Here is a 21574-nt window from a genome sequence, read left to right as displayed (position 1 = left end):
GGACAGCGTGTTGTGTGTCTAGTTGATACTGGTGCTACACACAACTTCATCAATGAGGAGTTGATTGACACGTATGGTATTACCCCAGAGGAGTTTTCTAGTTTTGGAGTGAAGGTAGCGGATGGAGCTATCTTAGGTTGCACTAAGAGAGTGACACAGTTGCGGATACAGATGAAGGACTACACCTTGATTGATGACTTCCATGTCTTACGGTTGGAGGACTATGATGTAGTTTTGGGTGCACAGTGGCTGCAGGGTATTGGCAGGTACATTATTGATCATTGTAAGATGCAGCTTGAGTTCATGAAGGGTGGTAAGAACACCATTTTGAGGGCATGTTCGAATGGAGATCCTAAGGTGGTTTCTTCTCACAGAATGGAAACTATTTTTAGACACCAGGATATTATTTGGGCTACTCAATGCTTTGTATCATCTAGGAAGTCACCAGTGAAGGATGAGAGGACTTTTCACATTGATATTCAAACTATCTTAGATGAGCATGGAGTGGTGTTTGGAGACATTCCATCTGGTGTACCCCCTGATAGAGGTTTTGAGCATGTCATCGAGCTTGAGGATGCTAAACCAGTTATGACCACACCTTATAGGCATCCCAAGGCTTATAAGGATGAGATTGAGAAGACCATCAGGGAACTTCTGGATATGGGGTTTATTAGACCCAGTTCTAGTCCATTTGCTTCTTCAGTCGTTCTTGTGGAAGAAAGTTGGCACTTTGAGAATGTGGATTGACTACCGTGCATTGAACAAGAAAACCATTAAAAACAGATACCCCATTCCCTGTATTACAGAGTTGTTAGAGAGTTACATGGGGCAGTGTACTTCTCGAAGATAGATCTTTGTTCAGGGTACCATCAAATTAAGGTGAGAGAGTCAGACATTCAGAAGACTGCTTTCAGATGCCACTATGGTCATTACGAGTTCTTGGTGATGCGATTCGGCCTCACTAATGCTCCTACCACTTTTCAGTCTTGTATGAACCATTTGTTCAACGGGCAACTACGTAAGTTTGTTTTGGTGTTCTTTGATGACATCTTGATTTACAGCAGATCTTGGGAAGAACACTTGTTACATCTTGAGGAGGTCTTGAGTATCATGGAATCACAGTCATTGTATGCCAAATTGTCAAAGTGTGATTTTGGGTTATCTGAAATCTTATATCTGGGTCATGTGATTGGTGTAGATGGGGTTAAGGTGCATCAAGAGAAGATACAGGTCATTGTTGATTGGCCACCACCCAAGAACATATCTGAGTTACGTGGTTTCCTTGGTCTGTGTGCATACTACAGGAGATTTGTCAAAGGTTATTCACAGCTTGCAGCACCATTGACAGATCTTACAAGGAAAGGGGCTTTTGGTTGGTCTCCGGAAGCACAGGTGGTATTTGACAGGCTTAAGCAGGTGATGAGCTCGTCCCGTTTTAGCATTACCTGATTTCACTCAGCCCTTTGTAGTGGAATGTGATGCTTCGGGTGAAGGTGTGGGAGCTATATTGATGCAAAATCATCACCCCATTGTTTATGAGAGTAGGAAATTGAAACTCAATGAGAAACTTTATTCTACTTATGACAAGGAAATGCTTGCAATTATGCATGCATTGACTAAATTAAGACAATATCTAGTTGGCTGCAAATTTGTGGTGAGAGCTAATCACAATAGTCTAAAATATTTCTTGGAGCAAAAGGATCTCAGTGAAAGGCAGCAAAAATGGGTTTCTAAGATCCAAGCGTATGATTTTGACATATAATATGTCAAAGGGAAGAATAATGCTGCTGCTGATGCATTATCTAGGAGACCTTCATCTGCTGTCCTATGTTCCTTATGTGAAGTCTCAGCTGATTGGAAATCTCAGCTGTTGGTAGAGTATTCAAAGAATCAGTTTGCATGTGAGGTCATGAATGGGATTATTCAGGATGAAAGATATTCGGTTGTTGATGATATCATTTACTATAAAGGAAGGATTTATTTAGTACCTGAATCCACACTTAAAAATCAGATTATGCATGCATTTCATGATTCTCCAATAGCAGGACATTAGGGATATGGAAAAACTTACAGACAAATCAGGGAGAGATTCTCATGGAAGGGTCTTAAGAGTGATATTCTACAACATGTGCATGAATGTCTTACTTGCCAACAAAATAAAATTGAAAACACATACCCTGCTGGTCTGCTGCAACCACTTCCCATCCCGGATCAAAAGTGGACTGGAATATCTATGGATTTCATTACTGGACTTCCCAAGGTCCAAGGGAAAGATTGCATTTATGTTGTGGTGGACAGATTGACTAAATATGCCCATTTCTTTCCCATAGCATCAGATTACACAGCATCACAAGTTGCTGATTTGTTTTTCAGAGAGATCTTCTGATTACATGGTCTTCCAAAAACCATTGTGAGTGACCGTGACAGTAGGTTCATGAGTGCCTTTTGGCAAGAGTTGTTCAAACTCATTGGTACAGAATTGACTCCCAGTACTAGTTACCACCCTGAGACGGATGGCCAGATAGAGATTGTCAACAAATGGATAGAGGCGTATCTACGTAACTATGTTTCCAAACAGCAGCGTGCATGGGTTCGTTGTTTGTATTTGGGGGAGTTCTGCTATAATACTACATACCACATGTCCATTGAGATAACTCCATTCCATGCACTGTATGGTTATGATGCCATGACGTTCACTGACTTAGCTTTGGCTGATAATAGAGTGCCTCTGGCTCAGGATTGGTTACACGAGAATCAGGATATATTAAAATCTCTCAAGAACAATATTCAGCAAGCTCAGAATCAGCAAAAGATGTATGATGATAGGCATCGGGTTGAGAGATCTTTTGAGATTGGGGATATGGTCTTTTTACGTCTTCAACCTTATAGGCAAAGCTCATTTAAGGTTAAGGGAGCTAAGAAGCTGAAGCCCAAGTTTTATGGGCCTTATAGAGTGCTGAGGAGAATGGGTGAGGTAGCATATGAGATAGAGTTTCCTCCTGAGAGTAAGATTCACAATGTCTTTCATGTATCATGCCTCAAAAAGGCAATTGGTCAGGGTATTGTAGCATCTCCAGTACTGCCACCGTTGGATGATGAAGGCAAACTGGTTATGATTCCTGTTGAGATTCTGGAACAGCGAGAGAGGCATTTGAGGAACAGGGTGATCAAGGAATATTTGGTTAGTTGGAAAGGTTTACCCATTGAGGATGTTACGTGGGAAGGAGAAGAGATTCTTAAGCATCCAGCCCTGTCTTTGCTTGTGGGCAAGCAAATCCGGGAAGGGGAGACTGTCATGTCCCCATCTTTTTGATGCAATTCTCACATTGCATTTGATGAATAAAGACACTTAAAAATTTCCAAGTGTCAAAAGCAGAGAAACGGGACTCGCCCAGACTCGACGAGTCTGAGTACGAGTCAGGCCTGGCGAGTCCCAGGGGCTCGGACTCGGACTCGTCCGAGTTTGGCGAGTAAAATCGCCAGACTCGCCAAGTTGGCGAGTTTGGACCAAACTCGCCAAACTCGGCGAGTCCCGAGCCCTAGACTCGGCCAGCGTAAGCCAAATGAAAAACACAAAAAAAAAAAATTTGCAAAGTTTTTTGAAGTCCGTTTTTTTATGTTGATTGTCTTCTAGCCCGAAAAGTGACTTTCATTTCATTCACTTGCAAAAAAAGGAAGAGTAAAGTGAGTTGGGAAGAAAAACAAGGGTGCATAGAAAAAAAACCAGCAAGGAGGAAGCTCAAGTTTTCTTCAATTTGTCACATTGGAGCTGCATTGTGTTTCGATTTGGTGCATCAAGAGTTGGATAGGAAGACTTTGCAGCTCGTTTCAAGCTTGTTGTAAGAGGTATGGTTGTTTTTTTGAAGATTAGTTTGTTTCTTGTATGCAAAAATTCCATTTTGTATCCATTTATTTTGAAAGTTTTACATCTTCTTTCAAAATCTTTTGTATGTGTGTATGTAGCATGTAGTATGTAGTTGTAGTGTTGTACTATGTAGGGTTTGTAAATTTCTTTTTTTTTTAAGTAAGGTTTGACAAACCCTACTATAGTTTTTTTGAATGTATGTAATATGTATTAATTTGTATTTGTATTTGTAATGTTTTATTGCAGCAAACTTCACTTTATTATTTCAATTTGCCTCAACTTCAAGTTTCACAAAACTATCCTATAATGTCTACTTCAGCTTCTAGACCCCCCATTAGAAAGGACCCTGCTTGGAAATATCATGAGAATTTTCCAGGGCAAGGAAAGGGGCAAACAAAATGTATGTTTTGCAAAACAATATTCCATGGAGGTATATATAGGCTGAAATACCATATTGCTGGTGTGCGTGGACATGATGCCGAACCATGCCGAAAAGCAGTTCCTGAGGCCGTACGTGATTGTTATGTAATGGTTGAGGAGATTGAAAGGAAAAAGAAACAAAAGGAGGATCGAGCGGCCATTGGGAGAGAGACAGTTTTAGGAAGAGGGACACAGTTAGGATGTGTTGGAGGCCCTTCTTCCTTACCTCCATATCGTCCCACTCAGTTTGCTACTACTGGTGCTTCCGTTTCTGCTTCTGCTTCTATAAGTGGCGGTGCCACCGCCACTTCTCATGCTCCGAGCACTAGTAGTTGTAGTGGGAGTGCTACCATTGGACCTAGGATTCGTAAATCTAGGTTGGATTCCTTCTTTGTACCTCGCACTACTCCTGGGTCCCAACCGTCACTTGAGGGCATGGGTTGGAACAAGGAGGTCCATGATGCTGCTAAAATGGCAGTTGGCAGGTTTTGGAGCTACAGCTGTATTCCATTCTTTGTAGCCAGGTGAATGTTTTACTAACTTTTATGTTTGATAACTTTGATTGTTTTAATTTTTATACTTATCTCATTGAATTTTTATACTTAACTTATCTCATTGAGGTTCTTTGCGACAAGTCTCCTTATTGGCAACAAATGGTTGATGCCATTACCATATGCGGGGCGGGGTTCAAAGCCCCTAGTGAGAGTGATTTGAGGGGACCCATTTTGTCTCAAATGGTGGATGATGTGAAAAAGGATTTAGATAAACAACGCCAAATATGGAGCACTAAAGGTTGCACCATCATGACTGATGGTTGGACGGATAGGAGAAATAGAACTCTCCTTAATTTTCTTGTTTCTTCCGCAGGTGATTAATTAATTTTAGTTTCATATAGTCTTTAATTTTTTATTTTTTATCTAATGGTTTATTGAATGATCATTGACCTAGCTTTATTTTTTTATTTCAAGGGGCACCGTTTTCATCAAGTCCATTGATGCCTCCACCCATTGCAAAAATGCCACCTACCTATGTGAGCAGATAGAGGAGGTGATTGAAGATGTGGGTGAGGAGAACATGATATAGGTGGTGACCGACAATGCAGCAAATTATCTTGCTGCAGGTAAACTTTTGATTACAAACTAATTTTGTTTGCAAATTAATTACTATCTTGTAGTTTGTACCTCCATTAATTACAGTTTACAAAGCAACAAATTATGTTGCTGCAGGTAGACTATTGATGGAGAGGCACCCATCTATAATTTGGACTCCATGTGCTGCTCATTGCATTGACCTCATGTTGGAGGATATTGGAAAAATCCCATGGGTCAAGAGATGTGTAGAAAGGGCAAGAAATGTCTGCAAATTTGTATATAATCATTCATGGGTGTTGGCTCTTATGAGACAATACACAGAGCAAAAGGAGTTAGCTCGTCCAGGAATCTCAAGATTTGCCACAAACTTCCTCACATTGCAGTCCATGCTTAGGTCTAAGTCTGCCTTGAGACGTATGATTGTTGGTGAGGAGTGGTCTTCCTCATCCTATGCTACCACCCCTGCAGGGATAGATATGGCAGACTGCATTTTTGATGAGCAAGGCTTTTGGGTCCCTTGTGATGAGATAGTGAAGGTAATTTTTTTATAAATTCTACAATTTAACTTCATGTTTTATAACTTATTATATGTATTCTCTTATTTGCTCATTTTTCTAAATTACACAATATTTTCAATTTTGCGGTTTGTTAAGCCCTTGGTGGTTTTGTTGCGAGTTGCGGATGGAGATAAGCCCGCAATGGGCTATATATATGAGGGCATGGATAGGGCGAAGGAGGCCATCAGATTTGTCTATGGAGCAGATGAGAGCAAGTATGGTCCCATTTGGGAGATCATTGATAGGAGATGGCATCATCAGCTTCATTGGCCCATCCATGCGGCAGCCTATTATCTGAATCCGGCATTCCGTTTTATCCCTTCTTTCAAGGCTGATGTGAGGTCCTTAATGGGCTATATGCAATCATGGAGAAGATGGGACCTGCTGGTACTTCTCAGATAGACCTTTTTCGAGAGCTACAGATGTTCTCAGATGCACAAGGGGAGACCTTCTCTCGTCCTGTCGCCAAAGATGGTAGGACAGCTATGATGCCAGGTAAAAATAAATTGTAAGGCTTAATTTTAGTTTTATTCAATACTATATTGTAACTTGTTAAATGAGTTCATGACTGATTTTATTTATTTTTCTCATTTCAAACTCAGATCATTGGTGGAACTTTTTTGGCCCAAAGACACCAAATATTCAGAAGTTGGCCATTCGCATCTTGAGCCAACCATGCAGCGCATCAAGTTGTGAGCGCAATTGGAGTATGTTTGAGCACATACACTCCAAGAGGCGCAATAGATTATCTGTGGAGAAGATGAATGATCTCGTCTTTGTTCACTACAACCTCCACCTAAGAATGAGAAAGAATGCATTAGTTGACATGTCTCCTATCATTCTAGATGAGGTTGATCTTGAAGCAGAGTGGGCTAATGAGAATCAGACAGCTCCTGGGACTCCTACAGCTGTATTTAGTGATGATGACATTGATTGGATTGACCAGGTAGATATTGAGGCTGAGGCTGTAGCCATGGCAGAGGAGGAGCAGAGAGCACGAGCAGAGACAGGAAATACTGAGACTCAGAGTGACACAGTTGTTCCTGATGTTGGCGAGCATGACACAACTGTTCTTGATGTTGGTGAGCATGGCATGGTGTCACAAGGAGCGACTATGGTTGCTGAATCATCCAGGACCTACTTTAAACGCCTTCGCAGGGGGCCAGGGCGAGAGGGTGCACGGCCCTCTGAGCCATAGGCTTGTACACTTGTAGTTGTATTTAGTATTTACTATTTACCTTTGGTATTTGTATGAAACATTTGATGATGATCATATGATGACATGGATTTTTTATTCCATGAGTTTTGTAATATTGTATACATTTGACAATATTTATATATCTATGTTTGTTATTTTCTTCAGCTACAATTTGCATTTATGCTTATGTGATTGATGTATACTTGTGTATGTAATCAAATGAGCCGAGTTTGATGATGTTTTTGTGTCTTAAGGTGTATTCAATAAAGGGTGTCTGAAACAAGTTTTAAATCTTTAAAAATCTCTAAATTTCTTGAGTTTTTCACTTTCCCGAGTCCAGCCGAGTCTGACGCTGAGTCTGAGTCGGCCTTGCCGAGTCCGGGCTGAGTCCGGGTTCCGTTTCTTTGGTCAAAAGTTAAGAAGGAAAAAGTAACTTTTAAAAAGTTACTTTATAAGCTTAAGTTTCTTTTTTTTAATAAAGGCTTACGTTTGAATAAAGTGCTATGCATACCTTTTAATAAAGTGGCTCAATTCACTTAAATGACATGGCATGGTGGGACCCTTGTCATTCCTTAAAAGCCTTTAAGCCTTTAAGTTACGTGGACCTAAAAGATGCCAAGGAAGATGCTTTTTTAGTTGGATATTCCATTTGGGGTTACACCACTCTTTGGAAAAGGTTATTAGACATTTTGGAGGAGGGAATTGGCATTATGTTATTATTTTATTTTCTAATTTTCTCAGCTCTGCATTAGCAATAGAAATTGCAGGTGTTTGGAGGACGTAAACCCTCAGATCTGCATTGGTAGTGGAGGTGTACCCAATGGGGGTCAATTTAGCAACAAAACCAGCCCAGCAATCACCATTAGGTATGATACATCAGTTCTGAGCAGTTTATCTTGAAATTGTAGCAAGTGTGGGTTCCATGATTGCAGCTGTACCATTCCAGGCAGTGTCATACCATTCTAGAAGGCTGTGCATCAATTTTAAATTAAATGGAGGGTTCTAACTCCATTTCTTGTGCTTGATCTCATTGTTGGGATTAGAAAGGGTAGTGTGGAAGAAATCATAGTCAACTGACTAGATTTGTGATCAGGGTGAGCAAAACAATGGGAAAAGAAGGTCAAAATTGTATAATTTTGCCCGGCAAAGGTTGGATTTCCAGCTAGTAATTGGGTTCTTGCCCAATTTGTTATTGGTAATTCATCTTATGGCAGAATAAGCAGATTGGATCCACTGATCTGCTTCTACATCATCCTTCTCAGCTTGTATCCATTTTCTAGATAGCAAACCAGCCTCAAACCTTAGCACTGGATCCTTGGTATGTTTTTTGCTTGTACATGTGAATGTTATTTCACTTCTAGATGATTGTAATCTGCTGTCATATAAAAAATCAGAAGCTGATCTCTTGATTACATTTCATTTTTATGTTGTTTCTTGTCATATGTTGCAAACCCCATCACCAAAAAACAACACCAAAGAAACAAACTCTTCTGCATCTTCTGTCTAGTCTCTAAGAACACCAAAAAGGCTCCAAAATATAGTTTATTAAATTAAAATTTAAATAGGGCAGCAAAAGACCTATTTAGGGATCTTTCACAGTGCAAGTTCCACAATTCAAATGTGAGAATTTTGATAACTGGAAAGATTAGTTAAAGAGGGTATTGATATGGAAAGGCGTGTGAGGCATTGTAGCAGGCAGGTATGTTGAACCTCAAGACTAGAGCATATTAAATACAACAGATAGAACAAAAAAAGATCAGAAGAAAAAGGATCCTCAAGCATTCTTCTATATTCAAAGTGCAATAGATCCAAGTATCTATCCAAGAATTGTGGGTTGTAAAATAGCAAAGGAAGCATAGACAGCATTAGAAAGTTCATATCAAGGTACAAATTAGGTAAAGGTTGCAAAGCTTCATACACTGAGAATGAATTTTGAGAATAAAAGAATAAAGGATAGTAAAAAAGTTGATGAGTTTTGTGTTAGAGTGATGGATAAAATGAGTAAAATGAGAACAAATGGTGAAACAGTAAAAGTTGATGTGGTCGTGAAAATATTTAGATCTCTTACACCCAAGTGGATGCATATTGTGATTACTTTATAAGAGTTGCAAAATTAAATGATTTACAATTTGAAGGGCTGATTGGATCTTTGCTTACCCATGAAGAGAAAGTAATGTTTATGGATGGTCTAGATCAAGCATTGATGGCAAAGGTGAAAATCAATAATAATCAAGGAGCAAGTACAAGTTCCCCTCAAAGCAATAAAGGGGAGAACTCGTATCAAGAAGTTACTTCTAATTTCAAAGGAAGAGGATAAAGTAAAATCCGACATCACTCAAAAGAGGCAAATCTACTGCAAGAAACTATTGGTGCAATGTTATTATTGCAAAAAAAATGTTCATGTAGAAAGAGACTACAAATTGAAGAATTCAAATTAAGGAAGAAAATCAAACTATGTACAAGAGTACACAAGGAATCAAAATCAAAGTCTAAGACAAGATAATCATAAAGATAAAGATCCACCACACTTCTGTTTCATGCAACAAAGTTGATAACACAAATAATGAGGTATGTTTCTAGTTTCAAGTTGTTCTAATCATATAATAAGTTGTACAAAAGCATTTTCAAAGATTGATAAAAAATTAAAAGTGAAGGTTGGATGATAATAAAAAAGATGGCTATAGATACTAGACCAAAAAGGGAAAATTTGCTAATGTATACCACTCGACATAGCTAAGTCATAATCTAATGAGTATAATCTAATGAGTATAATCTAATGAGTGTCAGATAGCTCATTGAAAAGGGACTAAAACTAGTCTTTGAGGATAAAGTTTGTACTATCTATGATAAGAGACAAAAAGGAACACTAATTGCTACAGATGAGATGACAAAGAGCTGAGTGTTTCCATGGAAAATCAAAAGCAACTGACTCGAATTTTTGTTATGCTACTATTGATGATGCAAATTGGTTATGGCACCAAAGGCATGAACATCTTAATTTTCAAGGATTGCATATGTCATACCGAAAAAATGAGATACATAAATTACCAAAGATTCAAACAAGAAAAAAGGAATTGTAAGAGAGTTATGCACGTGTAAAACACAAGGACAATTTTCCCAGAAATAAATGGCAAGCAAGTCGACCATTGGAGCTTATTCATTTAGATTTGTCTGATCCCATGCCCTAGGCAAGCATAGATATGAAGCACATCACATTTACTAATGATTTTACCAGATGCATATGGTCATTTTTATAAAAATGAGAATGATGCTTTTGAAGCCTTCAAAATATTTAAGGCTATGGTAGAAAAAAAAAAGTGAAAGATAAATAAAGTGTTTAAGAACAGATAGAGGTGATTTTTTTTCAAAAAGATTTACTGAATTTTGTGCAAAGAATGAAGTCAATGGACAATTAACAGCAACTTGTATGTTGAAATTATCTAGCTAGCTCGGATTATATTAGCTCGGATTATCAAACTTTAATGTTGCTAAAAGCAATTAAAGTTTGATCATTATCTATGTGTTTAAACTCATTGGGGCTAGGCCCAAAATAATTGTAATTAAACTTTGTAATTAATCATGCCCTATATGTAACTTGCGGGGTTTTGGCACCAAGTTAAAGGATAAAATTAAGATTATATGTGCTAGCCGACTTAGGTAAATTAAGGAGGCCAAGTCTCCTATATATATGCAAGTATCATTCATTGTATCTACACATCTTTAGCGAACTTCTCCATTCAACAAGTTCAATCTTCTATCAACGAAATACTCCTAGCATCAGCGAATCTCCTTCTAGCATCAGCGAACTATTGGAGAAAGTAAACAAACCCTATCCAAAGTCAGCAGACTGTCTGTCTAGGGCAGCGAATTGATTTGCAGGTGTAGTGAAGCTCATCTACAAGACAGCAGAGGCAGCGAAATCCTTCCTAGGCACGGCGAACATATCCTCAAGTCTGCAATTTGGTGATCAATGAACTCCTTTGGCATAGCGAACCTCTTCTCACAGTCAGCAAACCATCTTGCAGGATCAGCACACATACCTTCAGGTCTACAATTTATCAGTGATCAGCAAACTCCATTTGTGGACTACAGATAAGTTACATGCTTGTTCTATTTGCTGACCTAATACTACTGTGTTAAATACTTAATGTGCTAAAGCTAATTGTAAAGAGACCTACTGATCGTTGATTAATAAGATCTAAGAAATTTGGCTGGGTTTTTCACCTCCAAGAGGGAGGTTTTCCCAAAATAATTGTTTGTATTGTATTGTGTTTCGTTTGCATTGTTTACTTCTGAGTTTTATTATTAAGTCTGATCGCTAAAACTAACATGGTATCAGAGCCAAGTTCCTTCTATAAAGCCTAACAGCTTGAAGGTAGATCTTGTATTACTTCTTTTGCAGGACTAGGGCTAGCATGAATCAGCAACAAATCTGGACAATATACCTGCTTGTCAATTTGAGGGCATCAAGGGGGCCGTAACAAGAATATGAAGGGTTCAATCTTTGTATACAGTTGTTCTTACTCCTCTACCCTCATTTGCTTACCTCTGTTAAGAAAGGTTTGGAGACTTGTATCTGCCTGCCTTGTCGTTATTGGTATTAGTTCTTTTCTACAACCCTAGTTTGGATCTTAACTAGTGCACAGGGTTCTCTTGCTTGTTAACTATTTCATCAGAGAGTGCCTTCATATGTTGGTTTGTGCACTTGTTTCCTTCTAGCTTCAGATCTTAAGTATTTCTTTTATTCCATTAAGGGCGGTATAATTGTCATCCTAAGGTTTGTAACTATCACCCTAGTTCGAGCTTTGTTCTTGCTTTAAGAATTTGTTCTAATCCTTAGTTCGGATTGTTGAAGTTGGTATTAGAACTGATGCAACATTTTCTTGGAATAGAGGTACAGCAATCTCATGATAAGTTATTTATTTGTCAAGCTATATATGTGGAATACATTTTGAAGAAGTTTAATACACTAGATTGTAAAGGAGTCGATGCACCAATTGCACATGGAGAAAATTGACGAAAGAAGATGGGGCACCATAGGTAGATGAAAGTATTATGTTTGGAATATCATTGGTTTCAAGGTATATGAGTGAACCTACTAAAGACATTTACGAGCAGCAAAGAGAATCTTAAGGTATATGAAAGGAACAAAGGATCATGAAATTCATTATATATAGTTGAGGATTCAAAGTTGTGTGGTTATTCAAATGCAAATTGGAGAGGACCATTAGATGATAGAGTACATCAAGACACTATTTTATGCTAGGGAGTGGATTGGTTACATGGAATTCAAAGAAGAAGAAACAATGGCATTATCCATTATAGACGCAGAATATGTTGCATTAACAAGAACATGTACACAAGCAGTTTGGTTAAGAAAAGTTTTAGAATATCTAGGAGAACAAAGAAATCCTATAGGGGTATTTTGTGAGGATGATGGAGCAATACAATCAAACATATACACAAGTGATTTGGTTAAGGAGAGTTTTAGAATAAGAAAAAAGAAATCCTGCAGTAATATTTTTTGACAATGGTGAAACAATACAATTATATTAAAATCCAGTATTTCATACAAAGACAAAACACATTGAATTGAAGCACAATTATGTAAGAGAGTTGGTACAAGAGAGTAAACTGAAACTCAGTTTTGTAGGTCAAAGGAACAGTTGGAAAATATCATGACACAAGGGCTAGGAAAGATAATACATTGAAATTTGAAGACAAGATACAGTGATTTGACACCAAGGGAGAGAATGTACAAAAATCTAATGTCAAACAGCAAATGTTGACAGAAAACAAGAGAAGCTAATGAAGTAAAACTACTAATGTTATTAAAGTTGAACTGTTGCTGATGAAAATATCTCAGTTTCTGTAGAAGATGATAGACAATTGTTGCCAAAGATAAGAAACAGATGCTGATGAAGACGAAGATGAAAAATAGTTGCTGATGAAGATGTTCAACACATTCTATAGTTTGCCAGAATTTTCGGGGCAACTAATAATACCAGGTTCTGTTTTAGGCTATGTTGGCAAAATTTGTTAAGGCCCCCTAGATACCCATATGAGTCCAGTTCAAGGCCGACTCTAGCATCGTTCACCCAAAGTCTACCTGAGCACCTTGGGTTCCCAAGGTGAACCATGGGTGACTCTAGGCCTGACCCAAGTGCACCCTTGGGTTGCCTGTCCAACAACATTTTTAAAAAAGATAAGATTTTTAATAACAATAAAACTCATAAATACCTAATTTTGCCATAAAATGAGGGCTCTTAACGTCTTTCGTCTCGTTTCACAAACAAAGTAATGTAGCCTTTTTTCCTCCAAATTGCCATTGTTTTTTAAAGGTTGCTGCATTTTTCTTCAAAGGTGAAGGCTACAAAAGAGAAAAACCTACACTAACAAGACAAAAGAGAAAGACCTACACTAATAAGAGAGAAAGACATGCACACAAAAGATTCATCTATAAAACGTGAGTGAATCTTGGTATTTTTTCAAGTTTTGAAAAAAAATTTAAGGTTTTCCAAATTTTTTCGTTTTTTGATGTTTTGAATATTTTTTAACCTTTTTATATGTGATGTAGGGGTTATAATGTCATTTTTTTGTGGGATTATCAATTTGTAATTTTTTTGTTTTGTTATGTTCATACAAAATGGCTGGTAGTTCGAGTTCAATTGCCCCACATGTAGAGAGCTCATTTAAATTCAATGCAATGTCACCTCTTCGGCAACATACAACCATGATTGAACAACTCTCTATGGTAGGCATTATTGTTGGCATTGTAGTCAATGTGGGAATGAGTATAAGAGCTCATGAAGTCAAATAAAAACTCACCCATACACTATTATTGACTTAGGAATAAGAATTTATGTAGGGCCAAATAAAAACAATATTGCCAAAGCAAACATTGGGATATATCAAAAAACAAGAGAACACCAACATAGTAAGTAATAGATCAAAAGAAAGAATACATCCTCTTTCTAAGAAAGGATCCTAGAAACCTCCTACTAGCTTAACACAACCAACTAGCCCACATCCTTCATGCCATTACCATCTTTCCAAAAATAGAATACCCCCTTTTCTTTCCTTAATAGGCCCATTGAAAAAAACCTTCAAGAATGAAGCAAGGAAGGTTGCAAATGAGAACATTGCTCATTGCATTGATGGCAATGGGCTTCCTTTCACCCTTGTTTGATCACCACATTGGTGAGACATCAAAACAGCAATTGCCAAAGCACCTGCTACTTATATTAGTCCCAAGCATGAAAGAGCGTGCACCACCTTATTAGCCAAGATGAAAACTGTAGAGGCATCATTGAGAGTGATCAAGGATACATGGCTCGAACAAGAGTGTCCGTCATTTTTATGGATGGAAATATTTCAAAAACAAACCACTAAAAAACATCATTGCGATGTCCCATAAAGGGTGATGTTTTTGAAGGCGATAGATTGTGATGAAAGGCAAGTGAAGGATACAACTTTTATTGCCAATGTCCTCAGACAACCCATTGTGATGGTGATCCCAAATAATGTTGTCCAAGTCATAAGGGACAACATTAGAATTGTAGGGCAGCTAGTTCAATAGTGGAGGTACATATGGGCATATTTTTTGGACATCATATGCTATCTACTCAGCTTGATATTGCAATAGATTGACACAAAGATCGAGTAGATCAAACAAATCTACATGCAAGTCGAAGTGATTCAAATATTTGTGACAAATTATCATATGTCACAAGCCATCTTCAAGACATTCTCCAACAAGGAGTTGTTGAAGGTATTTTTTTTTTAGTGTATTTTTTTTATTTTTGATATGTCATCTACTTTTTAATATTTTTAAAAGCGTATGACAAAACTGTTGAGACTTGATTTGCATCACACACAATTGTTAGATTTTTGAGACTTAATTTGCATCACACACACTTGTCTTGAGATGAATTGTGAAAGTGTGAGGGGCATTGAGCACTATGGTCATCAACACACTTTGGAGTGTATGGAGGTAATCAAATACAAAGAGAGCCCAAAAAGTCAAAACGTTGATCCTAGATGATTATTGGTAGGCTCATATGGAATATATTTTGAGTTTTACTAAGTCCATCATCAACATGATTAGGTATGCTAATATAGATCGCCCATGTTTGAGTCAAATTTATAATGGCATAGCCTCCATGGTTGTAAAAATAAGGACCATAACAGAAACCAAGGATCATGACCACACAAAAGCATTTTTCAAAAGGTGGAAAGGATCATTGTTGACAGTTGGAACAAGATGACCATGTCCTTGCATCTCTTAACATTTGCTTTCTCTCCAAAATATCATAGCTAAGAGATACTTTATTTGCAAAGGAAGGTGACATCATATAGAGATGGTGTGGTTGTTGTTGGGTACAAGACTACATTCATAAGAATATTCCTAAATGTAGATATACAAAGTATTGTTTTGAGTGAGTTTGGTCACTTCATATCTTCAAAGAATCACGATGCTTGCACCCTTTTGAGACAAGTACAGGAAAGACACTCACGAATGGTGGTATATAAATGATCAAGGCTCTATTTACTTGTAGTCTCTTGCAATAAAAATTCTCTCAAGCCTGCATCTTTTTATTTTTTACTTTCTCATTTTTTTGACTACTATATATTATAATTTATGTTTTAAAATTGTAAATGTTGTATGCATATTCAACAAGTTGAAAGTTGTTCTTCAGCTGAGTGAAATTTAAGTACATACTCATCTATCTAGTAGATTAAGCACAATTGATTGGGTGCAAAAAGCGCTGAGGATTTGATCTTTGTGCACTCTAAGTTGCATCTTTTGTCACATAAGAGACCTTATTACACTAGTGTGTGACAAAAAATTGTGATCTGACTTCTAAGTGTGCTGACTTAGATCCTAGTTGCATAGCTTGTTGAAGTCTATATAAATATGTCAACTTCTACATATGACATAGCTTGTGCGAGTGGCATTGCAACTGATTGTAGTTCAATGAAACTGAACTAAATGCTAAATTTGATGCTCTCAATGAAGAGCAATATGAAAATTATTGAATATTGATTGTAAATTTCATTTTGTATTGAGAGTTAAAAAATCACTAAATTATCATATTATAAATTTATAAGTATTTTCTATTTTGCAAATTATGAGGTATTTTATATTCCATTTAATGGAAACTATGAGTATTTACTAGTTTTATATCAAGTAAAAAAATGTTGTACTGGTAGTGTACTCGAACCCATACCAAGACAAGCAACTTAGGTTTTAGGTGTTACTTTTCCAATAGTCCAAAAACTGTGTGTCTAACATGGATTTTCAGATTTCAGCAAATAATATCAACTCAACAAGGGATATGAATGACTGGAAACTAAAAAGACTGATCAAGCATATCCACAGAATTCTAAACTCTTTTGAGTGCTTTAAGGCTTATTACATACCAAGATATCAAAGCATGCCTGACCCCTTGCTAAGTACACCTCTTCCTTATCAAGGTACCAAATCAGGGACAAAATGGCCTTTTATCCTTAAACGGCCTTCAAAAAGGCATTGACCTGATCACTAATAGTAAGAATGTTACTATATAAGGGGATAATGCCCCTGCTAAGGGGGGATCCCAAGACCTTCCTTTTTATCATAAATTGGGGGATATCATGGGAGGAGGCACAAAATATAAAAAGAAAGTATAAGGTGGTGTCATTCCTAAACATTGAGACCATCATTATGCAGCAAGCTCGCAATCACTGAATAATCGGAGGATTTGTCAAGTTTTTGAAATTGTTCTTTGGCCTTTTTGTTTTCATTTTTCCCATACTTACTCTTGCTTGGCATTTTTGGCTCTGTAAATGCTGTGTGCTGAAACTACATAGCTTCTCTGCTTTAGCAAAGGAGCTTTAAGAAGGTGGAGATTCTACATTTAGCCTGAGAGCTTAATGTGCGTGTGGGGAATTGACATTGGTAGACTAGCGGTGATACTCTCCTAGCTAGTACTTGGAAAGATTTTCTCTTAGCTTCCCACAGGCCTTTTTTTTGCTGGAATGAATTTAATGAATTTTCCAACTCGCTGGGATTTGTGATTTCTGTTGCTGCTATTACTTTGGGGTGGTTTCTCCCGGAGTTATTTTGGTTCCTTCTCTCCTCTCTCAAGTGGTTATGTCTGCTTTTGCACCATGTCCAGCAAAAACATTGCAATAAAGCTGCTTGAATTCCCCTGACTCGTTCAGATAAATAACCCTGTTTGGATAGAGTGAAATTGAATGAATTGGTCTGCAAAACTTCCTCTACCCCTTCAGACACTGCCTTTCTTTAGCTGGTGGAATATTTGGGCTACTCCCCCCAAGTGCTAGAGCCGCCAATGGACTCAATCCTCCAGGATCACCTGCAAAACCAAAAGATATCTTCCACAAGCGAACGGCAAGAGCAAAACATTGCTTGATTATGGTGCCGTAAGATTACAAGGATGTAAAAGGTATATATGATGTCTTTCTTATAAAGGCAAGGTTGAGAGGTAGGATAGACTAGGATTGTGACAAAATGTCTTAATCCTATGCAATGAGACAACAAGTGATAAGATACAATAAGATCACATAACACCTAGAGACTTCTAAAGATTCTTAGCTCCCTAAGTAAACTTAACATGAGAACATATGTGAAAAGGTCCTAACTAGGAACGAGATAGATAATGTACCTTGTTAACACTACAAAGGAGTAAATCGGATAGGAAAAAACCCTGTTCACACCAACACCAAGCCAGTTTAAAAGACACTTTGCTCACTCTCAAAGATACCAGTTTTGAGGAGTTAAAACTCATCTGATGACGTGTTGCGCACTAAACACATTCATATCCATCCCCTATTCATAAGTTTAACCCAATCATTTCCATACATCTTCAGCATAGCCTCAAGTCACCCATATGAGGAGGCCATTGCAATTCACACCACAAGGGCTATGACAGAATCCACAAGGAACACTTGGACATGAAACAAATCGATGCTGTATTAAGAACCCATCTATTGATAAGCCTGCTGTAGTGACCTTACTTTGTTGCCATGACTTTAAAACTATCTTTGACATTACAGCCATTAAGTATCTCAAGGCTTCTCAGCGGGAAATATTAATAATATTATTGCTTTGCATAACTAGAATGTGAGGAAGGGCAGGGAAGCATGAAAAATATTTCACGCTCCACTAAAACTTGTTCAAGACTGATATTTGCATGGAATAAAAGATTGTCTTTCTATCTCAATGGCACTGTTCTCTCGTTGCTTCTCTGACATGCTGAGCAGGGATGTGCATGCTGGGGAGACTACTGACAATTTCCATCAACATCTTTTCTCCAGCCCTTTGATGGCAAATTTGTTTAACGAGTTAGGCCCTTCATTAGGTCCAGCACCAGGCTACCATCCTACTGGTATAATTAATAATTAAAATTCTTAGTCATTCTCTTATGATTTGGATTTTGTTTGGCAGTTTTGGAGGGGTATGCCCATGATGACTATTGTTGTGATACTGTTTTTATTGTTATCTTCCTGCTGACTGAGAACTTGAGACTCCTACTCCTTGAGAGGTCTTTAAGTTTTTAGAGTTTTACAGTTAATTGCACTGTTACTTTAAGATAGGTCGGTAATGCTGGTATGGATTGGAGTAGGATGGATAGCGCCTTGTTGTGGGCTACCTGTTATTTTTAGATTATTTAACTTAGATGTGCTACTGTTAGCTGGAAAACTGATTAATTTATGTAATTTCATTCGGCTTTATAATAAATTTCTTATTGCTTGTTCTAGAAAAAAATTAGCCAAGATAGGGAAAAACAACAGAAAAGATTTGGAGTTTGGTATCATATTATTTGTGCAAGAAAGAAGATGGCATAAATTTTAAAGAGAAATAAACCATAACAAAAGGCACAAATCATATATTGGTCACTTTATCAAGCTACTACCTCAAACACGCTTAAAAGTTGTTTCACAAACATATTTAATATTGACAAGAATGGTAACTCAGATGCTTGATTGTGAAGATCTTCTATAACACACGATGTCATTGAGCCAACTTCAAAATCTTATTGTGGTAAGCTGGTTTTTAATTTTCCTGAAATACACAGAAATGTTTAAAAACTTCAAGCTTGATTACAAAAAGTATTACAAAAAGTATATTTGTTGTCACATGCTAGTTCAGAATTTTAAAGAAGAAAGCACACACTACAGTTATCCTCTTAATGGAAGTTGGAATGCATGACAAATTCTAATTCAGGGCAGCCACCAACTACCTTATATCTATTATTTATTAAAAATTCTGTGCTTGAAACCCTGCTAGCAGCGAAGTTCAAATTGAAATCATATTATTGCAAACTTAATTTTAGATATCCAAAATGTCTGCACAACTTGATGGCACCTGATATGACTTGCAATCTAAGGGCTACTTGGCATAGCCAGTAAAACAAAAATGAAATAAATTTTGAAGAATATAGGAAAGTTCTTAATCTGAGAAAATTGATATTGCTTTGGGAAAGCTCCGAATAATCGTAACAACTTTCAAATAAAAATTCACTTGTTAGAGTGATTGTCATTAAACTTATTTGAAATCTTCTGTATAACATTGTCCAAAGTCTCGAAAAGTGATTCAAATTTCATTTTTATGTCAACTTAATGTGCAAAATGGCCTTAATTCGGCCTTAGAGCGTAAAGAACCACAGAAACTTCCTAGAGTCGTCCAAAGAAGACCATAGTAATTAATAGATCCCCTATGTGAAATAAACACATTTGATATAAACTTTAAAGGGTGTGTGGCAAGTAAAACGATCATATGAGGAGACTGGCATTAATGTTACTGACAGAGAATCGCTGTATTCTAAGCACAACGCCCAATTCTTGTCTTCTTTCATTATTAATTGGATTGACATTGCCAGATCACATGAATATTTTGCTAATGTAGAGATTTCCTGTAGTAGTTATACACTAGATTCAAGTAAGGATCCAAGTAAAAGAGTGATTTGAGTGCCTATTATTTATTCTAGTTTTAATTCTAAAGCAGGAGTAAATATGCAAGCTTATCGGTCATTTCACACTGACTGTGAAACCAAGATCTAGATTTTCATTTAATTCCCCTCTAAGTTATTAAAGAAAGGTGAAACAGGGCAAGACTGCTCGGATTTAGTGACTCTTCCTTTTTAAACAATCGGTGCATCCAATTCGAATTAAGTAAACTGTAAGGGGCAGAAAATAAAATACGCTAAATTATTTGGGAAGAAAAAAATGTTAACCTAAGAAATAATTATAACGGGACGATTCGGAAGATCCAGAGAAAAAATTTCAAATTAGATCATGAAACGGATATGGATAAACCAAGACCTGTTATCTATATGGGAATAGGAAACAGATCATAATTCTTATTGTAACCCACAGAGCAGGTTAACTGTCCCATAAATTCACAAGAAAAACAATTTAAGAAAAATACTGAAGATTACTGGTAGCAAGGCTGAAACATAAATCTTACCGTTCGAGAAGGATATTGCCTTCCGCGTTGGAAAAGAGTACCGCCAGCAACATTTTCAGTTTTACTTTTGCGCCGAGTACATTTCACCGGAGTATTTATTAAAAAAGCTTGGGAATAAGGAATTGGCATATATTCGTAAGAGAACTCAATTACTTAAAATGCTCGAGACCATTAAATATCAATTGCAACTATCAACGAAGGTAGTTTAGTTATCTAATTAAAATTTATATGGTCCTGTTTTTTATTAAAAAAGTAGCATTATATAGGGCATTGATCCTTAACAAAAAGTAATATCAAGAGAGATGATGTTGGAAGAGAACCACAGTCCAAAGGTAGAAAGGAACAAACAAAGGAACAAACACAGGAACCTAATCAACTAGGGATCAAACCCCACTCAAGGGGGGGACGGGCCACCCAAACCCCAATGAGGGGGGGTATGGGGCAGGGGAGAAGATTTCCCCTTACGCCTTCGAGCAACCACAGACCGGGCAATGCTAAGATCCACCGGAAGGGCCCCCGCAGGGTCAACAACACCGGTGACAACAGAAGGCTGGAAGAGGATCGTATGGGGCTACAGAACAGCAACAGCAGCAGGTTGTGACAGAACAGCAGTGGCAGAAGCAGATCCAACAGCAGGGGAGGGCTGCAGGACAGGAGAAGCGGAAGTGGGGGCCTTCGGAGATGAGGCCACAAAAACATCAGTAAGAGTAACAGGAGTCATGGGGGGCACGACATCATCCTCATGGGAGGAGCCAACAGACGCAGAATCCGTAGCATTAAATGTTAAGTGGTTAGCAGTAGCATTCTTCCACCAGGTAGAAACCCTTTTGTGTTGTGGAGAAGAGCAACCCGAAGCAAGATGGCCAGTAGAGAAGCATCTTCTGCAACGAAAGGGGAGGCCTTCAAAATCCAGCAGTTGTGACCAAGGCCTATCCCCCACCATAAGAACCACATAACCCAGGAGAGGAG

At 37.7% G+C, this 21574-nt stretch overlaps 1 protein-coding gene across 1 annotated transcript in view; it reads right to left on the bottom strand.

Annotated features, from left to right (window-relative positions):
* Positions 1-20761, bottom strand: part of LOC131067019 (uncharacterized) — a 46017-nt gene extending 25256 nt beyond the window's left edge. The window contains exon 1 of the mRNA XM_058001949.2: positions 20606-20761. Coding sequence (XP_057857932.1) covers positions 20606-20658 — 53 coding nt within the window. The 5' untranslated portion in view covers positions 20659-20761. The remainder of the gene's footprint in view (positions 1-20605) is intronic.
* Between the last annotated feature and the right edge of the window lie 813 nt (positions 20762-21574).

Source organism: Cryptomeria japonica, chromosome 3 (assembly GCF_030272615.1).
Source record: "Cryptomeria japonica chromosome 3, Sugi_1.0, whole genome shotgun sequence".
NCBI lineage: Eukaryota > Viridiplantae > Streptophyta > Pinopsida > Cupressales > Cupressaceae > Cryptomeria > Cryptomeria japonica.
The sequence above is the reverse complement of the archived record's forward strand: the minus strand, read 5'-3'. Positions and strand labels throughout refer to the sequence as shown.